The sequence below is a fragment of the Mus caroli genome, chromosome 16 (assembly GCF_900094665.2).
Source record: "Mus caroli chromosome 16, CAROLI_EIJ_v1.1, whole genome shotgun sequence".
NCBI classification, from domain to species: domain Eukaryota; kingdom Metazoa; phylum Chordata; class Mammalia; order Rodentia; family Muridae; genus Mus; species Mus caroli.
Genome location: NC_034585.1, coordinates 1,497,916 through 1,510,266, shown reverse-complemented (window position 1 = coordinate 1,510,266; position 12,351 = coordinate 1,497,916). Strand labels below are relative to the sequence as shown.

At 47.6% G+C, this 12,351-nt stretch overlaps 1 protein-coding gene across 2 annotated transcripts in view; it reads left to right on the top strand.

Moving 5' to 3' along the window:
* Positions 1 to 4,955: 4,955 nt before the first annotated feature.
* Positions 4,956 to 12,351, top strand: part of C16H16orf89 (chromosome 16 C16orf89 homolog) — an 11,245-nt gene continuing 3,849 nt past the window's right edge. For both annotated transcript variants that reach the window (XM_021184751.2, XM_029470785.1), the window contains exons 1-5: positions 4,956 to 5,158; positions 6,768 to 6,917; positions 10,140 to 10,290; positions 11,228 to 11,345; positions 11,928 to 12,063. In XM_021184751.2, coding sequence (XP_021040410.1) covers positions 4,963 to 5,158; positions 6,768 to 6,917; positions 10,140 to 10,290; positions 11,228 to 11,345; positions 11,928 to 12,063 — 751 coding nt within the window. In that variant the 5' untranslated portion in view covers positions 4,956 to 4,962. The remainder of the gene's footprint in view (positions 5,159 to 6,767; positions 6,918 to 10,139; positions 10,291 to 11,227; positions 11,346 to 11,927; positions 12,064 to 12,351) is intronic.

The window sequence follows — 12,351 nt, the reverse complement described above, 5'->3', positions numbered from 1 at the left end:
GAGGGAGGGAGGGAGGGAGGGAGGGAGGGAGGAAGGAAGGAAGGAAGGAAGGAAGGAAGGAAGGAAGGAAGGAAGGAAGGAAGGAAGGAAGGGAGAACTTAAGTATGGGCAATAAAGGGAGACAGACAGAGATGCATAAGATAATGATAGTGGCGTGTACTCTAGAGTTTCCGACTTTGCCAGCTAGAAAAGTACTGCTGTGTGGGGAGCTTTGGGGGCCGCATGGCAGGAATCTGACATTGGCCAAGGACAAGGAAATGGGCTTGGGGCAGGAATCTGACATTAGGCCATGACAAGGAAGTAAGTTCAGGCAGGAATTTTTTTATTAGATATTTTCTTATTTACATTTCAAATGCTATCCCGAAAGTTCCCTGTACCTTCCCCAGACCTGCTCCCCTACCCACCCACTCCCACTTCTTGGCCCTGGCGTTCCCCTGTACTGGGGCTTATAAAGTTTGCAAGACCAAAGGACCTCTCTTCCCAATGATGGCCGACTAGGCCATCTTCTGCTACATATGCAGCTAGAGACACGAGCTCTGGGGGTAGTGGTTAGTTCATATAATTGTTCCACCTATCAGATTGCAGATCCCTTCAGCTCCTTGGGTACTTTCTCTAGCTCCTCCATTGGGGGCCCTGTGTTCCATCCAATAGATAACTGTGAGCATCCACTTCTGTATTTGCCAGGCACACTTCTGTATTTGTCTCACATCAGACAGCTATATCAGGGTTCAGGCAGGAATCTTAATTTTAGGATGGAACAAAAGAAGTAGGCTTCATACAAGAATCTGATTTGGGGCTTGGACAAGGAAGTAGGCTCAGATATTTTGATCAAGCTGGCAAGCCCTTAGAAACAGTGATCCCTGGAATGATCAACCACAGGACTTTGCTTATTGCCTTGCTTGTTCCTTGACTATTTGTGTTTATTGCCCTTACAACTTGCATGTAATTAAAATAGTATAAAATAGGATTGGGAAAAAATAAACCTGCCTTAAGTCTCAGAATTGACTTGGGTCATGCTGCAGTGTTGTCTAATCGTCTCTTTCTTTTCAATCCTCGCTCCTGCACTAGAGAACCTGTTGACTGAGTAGGCTTGGTCACTGCTGTGAGAATTGTAGACTCTCACTTTATAATAAGAGCACTGGAGACTTGTGGGCCTGTGTACTGGAGGCTTTCCATGGAGATCTCTGGCCCAGCTGGGTGTGAGGGTTCAGGCAAAGGGGAGCAAGTGTGAACAGGAAGGAGGAGTCTTCTCTGCCACCTCTGGTGCTGCAGCTGGCTCCACCTCTGTTGCATCTCAATTACTCCATGTCACCCAGCTGGGTCAGGCTGGGCCAATGAGAGGCCAACTAGCCAACAGGGAGCTTCAGGTGACTCTTCTGGAGAGCAGACCTCTTCCCAAGCGGCAGTGTTACAGCTCTTATGACAGAAGCTCTCAGACGATGGAGTAGTTCTCACACACCTTTATTCCTCCTGGATAGGATTCTTATATACAGTTTTGGGGTGGGTCAGGGTCTGACAGCAGGTACTTCTCATTGGCTTGGTCTGAGAACTTAGAGATACCTTATCTACATATGGGAGGGCTTGGTGCTGCTCCTGTGTGACTGATAGCCACAGACCTCTCTTGGGGGGGGGGGAGGGGCGGTGTAGCTACATGACAGGAGACAGGCGCTCTAAGGGGCATAGTCAAACGCCTGCCATTCCTTGCAGGAGACAGTCACCAGCTTGGTCACCGGGGTTTTAAGCCTGAGCTCAACCAGGGACCAAGCTGCCTATTACAGCTCACCACCCCACAGAGACTTCAAAATAGCAAGAGCACAGTGGCTTATGGCTCTGCAAAACTGGACATACTCATCCAAGAATGGTGGCATGATGACTGAATAGGGAAAAAAGTTTTTATACTCCTAATAATGCAAGCCTGGTCCTCCCTCGGGTAGTTTGAGTAAAAATGACCCCCATAAGCTCATCTATTTGAATGCTCAGGCATCAGGAAGTGGCACTACTTAAGAAGGATTAGGAGGTGTGGCCTTGTTAGAGGAAGTGTGTCACTGGAGGTGTGCTTAAAGGTTTCAGAAGCCGAGACAGGCCCAGTGACTTTCTCTTCTTGCTGCCTGTGGATCCATATGTAGAACTCTGTTACTCCAGCACCATGTCTGCCTGCATGTCATCATACTCCCTCTGACATGATAATGGACTGAGCCTCTGAAACTGTAAGCGAATCTCAATTAAATGCTTTCTTTATCAGAGTTACCATGGTCATGGTGTCTCTTCACAACATCAGAACACTGAAAAAGACAGAAGTTGGTACCAGGAGTGGGGTATTGATGTGACAAGCCTTACAATACCGATTGTTGGTGGAATGTGGACTTTAAATTAATTAGGAAAGCAGTTGAATGCTTTAAGTGGGGCTTAGTGGGCCATGCTAGTAGAACATGGAAGCCAGTGGTGCTGGGGGTGATTAGAACTGTGGGAACCTGGATCAAGATGTTCCAAAGCAGAAGAATATTAGTAGGTGGCCTAGAGACCATTCCTAAGTTATTTTAGTGAAGAAAGGGATTTCTTTCTTCCCTTGTCCAAAAATATCTGCCTGAGGCTAAATGGAAGAGTTTGGGATTAATGGTATTGTCAGAGGAGATTTCAAGAGAGTGTAGTAATGACTGTGTCAGTGGTTATTAGTAGTCACTTTTATGTAGATATAGATGAAAAGGAAAAGGAATAAGTTAAGCAAGGAAGACTGCAAAATATGCTCAAAGAGTTAAAAAATACAGAAAAGCCTGATGCTAAATAGAATAAAGGGAGTGGTGGCCATGGGGTTCTGGCTTTAGTGTCAAAATACACAAAAGGGGTTATGGAATCTCCCTTGACAGCCAAGGAAAGCCACTGAGGCCAGGAATATATCAAGGGTGTCCCTGTATAGAGGTCCAGAGAGTCCTTTGGGTAAAGATATGAAGGTGAAGCCTAGATTATGTTGAAGACCCCAAAATGTTAGAGATGCCAGAGTCATAGGATAGTGAACTAAACCTCTGGTCTGTAATCAAGCCCCAATTAAATATTCTTTTTTATAAGAGTTGACGTGTCATGTGTCTCTTCACAGTAATAAAACAGTGACTAAAAGACGCCCCCTTTCCTCATTGGCTGAGGGATCAGGAGGATACAATCTGGGTCTTGTTTTCCCCTCTGACACATTTGTCTTCTTATCATTGTTTTTTCTTCAACAAAAATGTATGGGTTCATCTCTGGTTTACATCCACTTTATCCTAGAGATCATCAAGCACACACTCTGATCATGTCTTTAGATCATTAGGCAGCCTTGGCTGGTAGCAGTTTTCCACGCTAAACATCTAGTTTTGGGGGTAGCAGTTAAACTAAAAGTTTGGATGATAGTAGCTAGCAGGGGTCCAATGCTTTCTGTTTGTCCATAATTGAGCCTAAGCCACTTTTATTTTTTAAATGAACCATTAGATTTTTATTTCTTAGACTCTCTACCACTGACCCAGTACCTTTTTTTTATATTTTTAACTTTTGGGTCAGGATGACCAAGTTGCTTTGGCTAGCCTTGAACTCACTGTACTTTCTAAGCTGGTCTCAGTTTTGCAGTGGGTCTTCCTTCCTCACCCTCCTAAGAACTGTGATGACAAGCATATTCCACCACACCCACTTTGTATCTCATGTTTCTACTAGTTTCTACTAGGGTTTCTACTGCTGTGAAGAAGCACCATGACCATGGCAACTCTTGCAAAGGAAAACATTTCACTGGGGCTGGCTTACAAGATCATAGCTTTAGTCCATTATTGTTATGGAGAGAATCATGGCAGCACACAGGCAAACATGGTGCTGGAGAAGGAGCTGAGAGTTCTACATCTTGAATCTCAGGCAGCAGAAGGAGACTACTAGGCCTGATATATAAGACCTCAAAGCCTGCTTCCACAGTGACATACTCCTCTAACAAGGCCACACCTTCTAATAGCGCCACTCCCTATGGGCCAAGCATCCAAACACAGGAACCCGTGGGGGTCAGTCCTGTTCCAACCACCACACCTTCATGACTTGAATGCTGCTTCTACTGGTTAAGTGCCACTCTGAGGAAGCTTGTGGAGACAAGTGTGCCTTCCAATGACGCACTTCCAAATTCATTTAAAACAAACTTGTGGGGCATAATGGAACATGCCTTTAATCCCAGCACTTGGAAGGCAGAGGCAGGCAGATCGCTGTGTTTGAGGCCAGCCTACAAAGTGAGTTCCAGGAAAGTCAAGGCTACATAGTAAGACCCTGGGCGTGGAGACAAACTTTGTTTTTTTTTTTTTGGGGGGGGGTTGCTTTTTTGTTTTGTTTTTTTAAGCATCAGTCACCCTGGCTAGATCAGTAGTGGAAAACTAGGTCAAGAAAGATTAAGGGGCTAGGGAGACAGATCAGTCAGTGAAGTACTTGCTGAACAAGCAAGAGGACCTGAGTTCAACCCTCAAACCTACGGGGGGGAAAAAAAACAGGTGTGATAACATAGGCTTGTAGTCCCACTCCCTGGGAAATGGCAGCGACAGAGGATCCCTGGGTGGGGCTCACTGGCCAGCTAGCCTGACTGCTTCAAAAATCCCAGGCCAGGGCTGGGGGATGGAGAAGCTCTAGCTCAAAATTCATGGTGAATGTCTCTTACACAATGATACCAGAAGTACGGCACACACACACACACACACACACACACACACACACACACACACCAGATACACCCATATACAAAGACAATGGTGGATTGTTTATCCCAAATGGCAACCAGCAAATCCCATATCCAGAACTGGCCTGACCATGCCCATGACCCTGTGGCTAACCCCTACAGCCCCGCCCGGGCACTTGTCTCCAAGCCTTCCTGGGTAAGAGGAATGGAGGAAGAGGCGGGAACAGAGTGTTTAAAGGATCTGGAGGAATTTCTGGCACTTCAGGGTGTGGCCATCCACCAGCAGAAATCCTGTCATGGCAAGGCTCGGGCTGCTTCTCCTCCTGCTGCTGGCCCTGCCACCACAGTCCTTCTCAGTGTCATGGCCAGACACTGCACAGGGCACCATGGCAGGCTTGATCCTGACTGCATTAGAAAAAGCCACCTTGTTCCTGGAGGACAGGCTGCCCACAATCAACCTGGATGGTGTGGTGGGCTTCCAAGTGCTGGAAGGTATGTGACCCTTGCTCCCAGGTGGATGCTAAGAAAACGAGTTCACCCAGAACCTGGGACCTCATCCCCTCCCATTGGATAAGATGAGGACTCAGAGCTCTTCCTGGGTATGTGGTTCTCAGCCAGCTTTATCAAACTTTGTAGAATGAGAAGGGACTTAAGGCAATATGAGAAAGATTTGGAAATTATATTCTCAGAAGGAAAAGATTCTTTTGACAGCCCTTTCCTGACAGACTGAGAACACAGTGGGTAGAACTCTCTATGGGTCTTAAAGGAAAGTCACTCTCTTAAGGGTGGCTACAGACAAAACAGGAACCCTCCCCCAGATGGCACCCCTACCTGGTTTCCTCCCCTTCTGTCAAAGGCAGCTAAAGTTCCTGAGAAAAACAGCCAAGTGTTTGTTGGCTTTGGGAGGCATAAGATCCGTAAGGAGTGGGCTGGAAACTGGCCAAGACACTGGAGACACAATGGTGTGTGTACATACACGTACACATGGGGGTTGCAGTGAGGAGAAGCCCGCTGCCAGAAGTGACAAAGATCCCACGTCTGATGTCCACCTGGGCATCTCCATGGAGACTCCCATCCCCCCCTCCAGGCTGAGACTAAGTGAAACAGAGATATAGAAAGCAGTGCCAAATTCCTCTAGACATTAAGAAGGATAAGCTAGGTGTGGTGATGTATGTTTGTATTCCCAGTACTCAGATGGCAGAGGCAGGTGAACCATTGTGAGTTTGCGGCCAGCCTGGTCTACATAGTGAGTTCCAGAACAGCCAGGACTACATAGAGAGACCCTGGTTCAAAAAAACAAAAACAACAACAACAACAAAGAATCCAACACAGAAGCAAAGAAGGGAGAGGAGGAGGAAGAGGAGGGGAGAGACTAAATAATAGTCACAACTTTCTTAGAGCCGCCTTTTCTGTTAAGCATGGCAGATACAATGCCAACCCAACCCCAAATTGGTAAGAACCTATGAAGATATCTTTTTTATTGGTGTTTTTGCTTTTGTTTTTCTGAGACAGGTTTTCTCTGTGTAGCCCTGGCTATCCTGGAACTCTGTAGACCAGGCTGACCTCAAACTCAGAGATCCGCCTGCCTCTGCCTCCCAAGTGCTGTGATTAAAGGTGTGTGTTTCCATTGCCCAACAAGATATGTTAAATGGTAGATGAATAAGCATTGGCCAAATTCATAAGAACAAATTCATGGTTCCACATATCCCTCCCTACTTATCCCTCAAAGACTGCTGTCTCCAAGTTAATACAAAAAGCTGGACTTCATATAGTGCTTTCTTTGTACAATAGAAAATGTTAAGGCTTTACACATTAGCTCATTTTATCCCTAAACACTCCCCTGCCCAAGAAATAAGACTTTATGATGATGAAGGAAGAGAAATTAAATGACTTTTTCTGGCCAGTTGATAGAAATCTCATAGAGAATCCAGACTTCAACCCAAGCCCAGTCCTAGAATAAGTTCTCAGCCAGAGCCACAGTCCAGATCAGCTTTATAGAAGCCTTGTTCCACTCTGGGCCATGAGCAAAAACTCGGGTGTTTTCCCTGCTTGTGTGTTTGGTCAGATGTTGGAATGAATGACGTCCAACCTCCCCTTTCAGTGCAACTCCGAGGAGTTCAGGAAAAATGGGCTCACAAGCCCTTGCTGCAGCCTCTCAGCATGCGTGCTGGACAGATGGCCAACACACTGTCTGCTCTCCTCCAAAAATCCATCTTCTACCTCAAGGAGAGTGACCCCACGTACCTAAGAGGTAAGGGCGGGTGGGACTATCACATCAAAGACAGCATCCTGGGTGCTCACTGGAATCCCAAGGTATCAACACTTCCTGAAGCAAGGCAGGGTCCACACAGCCCACATCAGTCTTCAGGAAGGCACAGGTTCCTGGTTTCAATCCAGATTTCCCATCCTAGACCAGACAAACAGGTGGCATGTCTCCATGGTGAGAGTATTGAAAAGGTCTCCATCACTTTGCACAGAGAGCCTTATGCATACCACTCTGTATCTTGTATCAAAAAAAAAGTCCATCACCTTGCCCCCCTTTAAAGATCCCACAGAGACTTCCAAGCCTATAAATCAAACTCATATGTTCTTGGTGGGGATGGGGGCATGTCTAACTCTAGTGCCTCTTGTGTGTCACCTTTCCTGGGGAGACATGAATGTCTATCTACCCCAGATAGGGGAATGATGACAGGCCAAAATAATGATAATGAGCCAGTGAGTTTATCAGGGTTACTCACAGCAATATGGCTAAGGGGTTACTCACAGGAGTATGGAGGACTCGAGGACAGCTACATCATTGAAATCCAGCACAGTATGGATGAGGACTTTCACAAGCTGGAACTCTTACCAGAGGTCTAGATCACACTCACTTTCTCCACTGAGAAATGAATTAAAAGGCAGGGAAGCGCTGGAGCACAACAGGTAGCAGCAGAGAAAACCTCAGGCAGCAGAATCAACAGCCTAAGCATGAATAGGTGCACACAGCAAGGTACACAGAAGCGTGGCCCCTTTGCTAGGCAGGGGGGGGGGGTCTCCTGGAGGGATGGGGGATTTAAGGGTCCTTGGTGAGCTGGAATAAGTCTCTTTCCCTTAATCTAGGATTGATCAATCTAGACGAAGAAAGGAAAGCTGAGAGTCCCAGAGCTTTGTGTAGGCTTAGATTTTTCAAAACCTACTTTTAATAAGGATTCTTAAATGCTTTAGCCTCCCTTCTAGACAACCACCCGCCAGAGATGGTAGAAAGGAAAGGTAAACAGGGCCAAGGAGGATGTGGACCTGTTTAGAAGTAGTTCTTTGGAGCAAATCAGTCTGCATTGTCAGGACATCAGCAGTTCAATTCACATAAATCAGCAGCAGCAGCAGCAGCAGCAGCAGCAGCAGCTTCATCCACTCACTCCCAAACACCATTCATAAATCAGCAATGGCAGGTCAATCCAGAAGAAACCACATGGCTCTGCCAATTGGCCTGAGTCTGAGGCTGCGGCAAACCACCAGAACATCACCAGAAGTTTTTTTGTTGCCTTTCTGTGAAGTCACAACAAACAATGACCAGCAAAGAATGGTAAGGCATACCAATACCATCTAACATCGTCAGCAAAGACCAGCATTAGCAAAGCCCAACCATGACCAGTAAAGAATGGCAAAGTATACTAATACCATCCAGTGTCATCCACTGTCTGTTGGGTTATGTTTATATCCTTTCCAAATATCACATGTTCTCTAAAGCATCTGCTCTAGCAAAGAAAGCACCACATGCCTTTTTACCAGGCTGCTTCCAGAACAACACCACATGTCTGTTCTCAGCAAAACATCCTCCCATGGGTCTGCTTCAGCAAAAACATCCTCTCATAAAACAGTTTCCAGAAAAAAAAAATCACAGGACACAACTAAGTCTCCAAAGAAAACAAAATATTTCACTTCAGCTTTGGTAAACACATCCTGGTCTAGTCTTAAGCATATCTGAGCAGCCTGGACCAGACAGGCAGAGGGGAGGTCTCACACGCAGGAGAAAAAGCCACCTGGCCTTGGTGTCATGTCAGGAAGGTGAGGCAGAAGCTGGAAAGTTTGTCACCTTAAACATCTGTCTGTGGCCCCTTTCCCTGTCTGTCTGCCAGAGCTGTCTTTGGAACCAACGAGCTTACTGCATGACCTATGTCGGCTTGACAAGCCACATTCTCTTCCAGGGAGCTTGGATGGTTTCAGCCTCCTCCACAGACTCCCTGCACAGATGGAGCCATGTGGTGGTGAGACCCAACCCTTAACCACTACACCAACCTCTCCAGAAGCCCCTGACTGGCCATCACAAGAACTCCACTGTACACCCCCACTCAAGAAGTCTGGGGTCTTTTATCAACACCTCACACTTCCAAGGGATGTTGTGGATCAAGGCAAAGCCTGTCTGTAAATCCTTGCTATTGATGGGGGAAATATGCCTTCCCTGAGAAGTGAGAGGCTTTGTGCATTTCAGGGTCATAACAGCTTCCCTTTAAATATTTTTTAAAATTATGTGTATGAGTATTTTACATGTGTGTGTGTGTGTGTGTGTGTGAGAGAGAGAGAGAGAGAGAGAGAGAGAGAGAGAGAGAGAGAGAGAGAGAGAACTACATGCATGCCTGGTGTCTGGGGACTGTGTATTTAGGCAAATCCTATACCCTTTTGATTAGGAGAAATGTTGTTGTTTTAGAAGAGGTTACCACAGACTAGTAGAGATGAGGCTTTGTTGTAGAGTGTTTGCCTAATGCATACAAAGTCCTGAGTTCCCACCCAGCAATGTATAAATCAGCCTTGGTGGTCCATGCCCATAATCTCAGCACTTGCTGAGGTGGAAGCAAGAAGATTAGGAGTTCGAGATCATCCTATATAGTGAGTTTGGGGCTAACCTGGGCTACATGAGACCTGACAGAAAAGGGGTAACTGGTGTGAGTCAAATGTTGTGCTCAATCCAGGGAAACTTGGAAACAGCTTCCACCTGCTGAGGCCTTAGGTCTCAGGGAAGGTGTCCTGCTAGTTCTATGCCAGTTTAACAAAAGCTAGAGTCATTGGGAAGAGGGATGTGGCCCAGAGAAATGCCTCCATATGATTTGCATGTAGGAGAATGTGCAGTGGTTTCCCTTGATTGGTGTAGGAGGACCCCTCTCACTGTGGGTGGTATCACTTCTGGGGAAGTGGTCCTGGGTACTCTAAACAAACATCCTCCACAGCCTCTGCATCCCCTCCTGCCTCCACTCTCCCGCCATGTTTGAGTTGCTGCCCTGTCCTGTCTTCCCTCAGTGGTGGAGTGTGACCTGAGAGCTTTAAACTGACATAAACCCTTTTGTACCCTAAGTTGCTTTGGGCCATTGTGTTTTCTCACAGCAGTGGAGACTCCAACTAGGACAGAGGAGCATGCACTTTCTGGGCTGGGATAATCAGCAGTGCTGTAGCTCTTAGTCCCTGAGCACTCGGTACACTGGCTACCTCTCCTTCTCTGCAGAGTTCCAGCCAAGCATTCAGCCTGGGTTTTGGAAGTTGCCCAATGACTGGACACGCACCAATGCCTCCCTGGTCTACCCTTGGCTGGATCCCCTGGACTCTTTCTCAGAGGAAAGCAGCGATGTGTGCCTGGTGCAACTACTAGGAACAGGGTGGGTCCCCACCATCCCAGTACCCGAAACCCCCATAGTGTCCCCTTGGCCACAAGCAGAGCTTTAGCAAATGCAGGTGAATGTGCACAGACCCTCAGAAGCCCTCTCCCACCCTACTCCACAGACTCCAGGTCTCACTTTCCCTGAACCATAGCGTTTGACCTCCTCCCCAAAGTGGCTTTCTCTGAGCCCCTCTACACAGGACAAAACCTCAGTCCTTGCCAGTTCTTTCAGGGCCCCATGCACCTCCCACCCAGACTCTGGGAGCTCTTTACAGACTCCATGGATCCAGGAAGACAATACCAAACATAGTCTTACTCCCTATTTCCTTCTGTAGCCAATGGGCTTGCAGCAAGGACTAGGGCACTTTAGTGCAGGGGGCAGGACAGGAATAGGGGCACTATCTTCTCAGCCTCCTTCAGAGAAGGTGCCAAGCCACAGGTGACTCACAGAGGGGCTGCACTCTAGTTGGTAACCTACATTATCATATAGGGTATGAGCAAGTGTATTGAGTCCAGACCACACTCCCTGAGTTGCTGGGTTTGAATGGTCCTTTATTTAGGAGACTGATAAGAAAGATATTTGGGGACTCGATGGAGCAAAAGCAAGTCAGACACTGGTGGCCACCCAAGCCCAGGACAGTTCAGCATCGTCTCCTCTGAGCTAGATCAAGACCAGACACAGTCAGTCATGGTGTCATATGATGTCATAACCTGTAGTCCCAGCACTCAAGGAGGCAAGGACAGGAGTGCCAGGCTACAGAATGAGACCTTGTCTGAAAACAAAGTAAGGCCTGCAACATCTGTTTTATTTGGCAGCCCTTGTGCTCAGCCCAGAACCCTCACCCTAACAATCACTGAGGAAAACACAGGTGGCCATCCCAGGGTGGGATGGACAGGAAGCATTGTCCTTATCAGCCTGGGTTGTCTCCTCCCAGGACAGCCAGCAGCCAGCCTTGCAGGCTCTCCAACTTCTGCAGAACCCTTATGACCAAGGCCGGCTGCTCAGGCTACAGCCTCTCCCATCAGCTGCTCTTCTTCCTCTGGGCCAGAATGGTAAGTGCTGTGCAGAGAAAGAAAGCTGATTCTCGACTCCATTTCTCCCACCGCATGGTGTGGTGACCCTGTGCAGCCATGCTTCCCAGCATCACTTGGATCTGCCTTCTGAGTCCTGGGGATGGGGTGGGGGGGTGGGGTGTTAATATTTGCAGAGCACCACCCAGTGTTTGTTCTCATGCCAGGCATCGCCTAGCCACATTGCCCACTAAGCAAAATGCCCTCTAGTCTAAGCCACTAGTGTCCAACCTATGAATGCAGCACAACACGAAACTGTAATCCTACTTAAAACGTTATACAGCTCTGAGACTCGTTCGTAACTCCTGTGAGGATGGCAGCAGCTCAGAATGTCAAAAGATCAGATATACTTGTGTGACCTTCCCTTTCTGAAAAAAGACTCTGAAGCTCAGAAAGGCTAATGAGTGAGCCAACCAAGCCAAGCCAGAGTGTGAGCTGACTAGTGACCTGCAAAGTGGGTGTGACTGGGGAAGGAGAGACCTTCCTCCCAACACAGCCCTGTCAAGACCTGCTCAGAGCTACAGGCCTTCCGACTGAGCATATCTCCTGTTGTCTATCCCCCAGTTAGGGTGCACAGAGGGACTGTTCCTCCAGAGCCAGCACTACATGGACATCTTCTGTGCCAATATGATGGAACTGAACCACAGAGCTGAGGCCATTGGATATGCCTACCCCACCCAAGACCTCTTCATGGAAAACAGTGAGCCTGGCCTTCTGCCCCCAGCGTAGAGTAGAGAGGTTTTGACAAAGGGGTTGCATGCACATACCCGGGATTGCTAAATTAAGCAAGTAAACACAGAGGCTATAGGGCTGGGGAATAGCTTAGTCAGCAAAGAGCTTGTTTCACAAGCATGAGGACATGACTTCAATCCCCAGCACTCCTGTGAAAAGGCCAGGTAGGATGACACATGGCACACCTTGTAATCCTAGAACAGAAGAGGCAGAGACAGATGGATCCTGGGGGAATGCGGGGGGGGGGGGGGGGGGG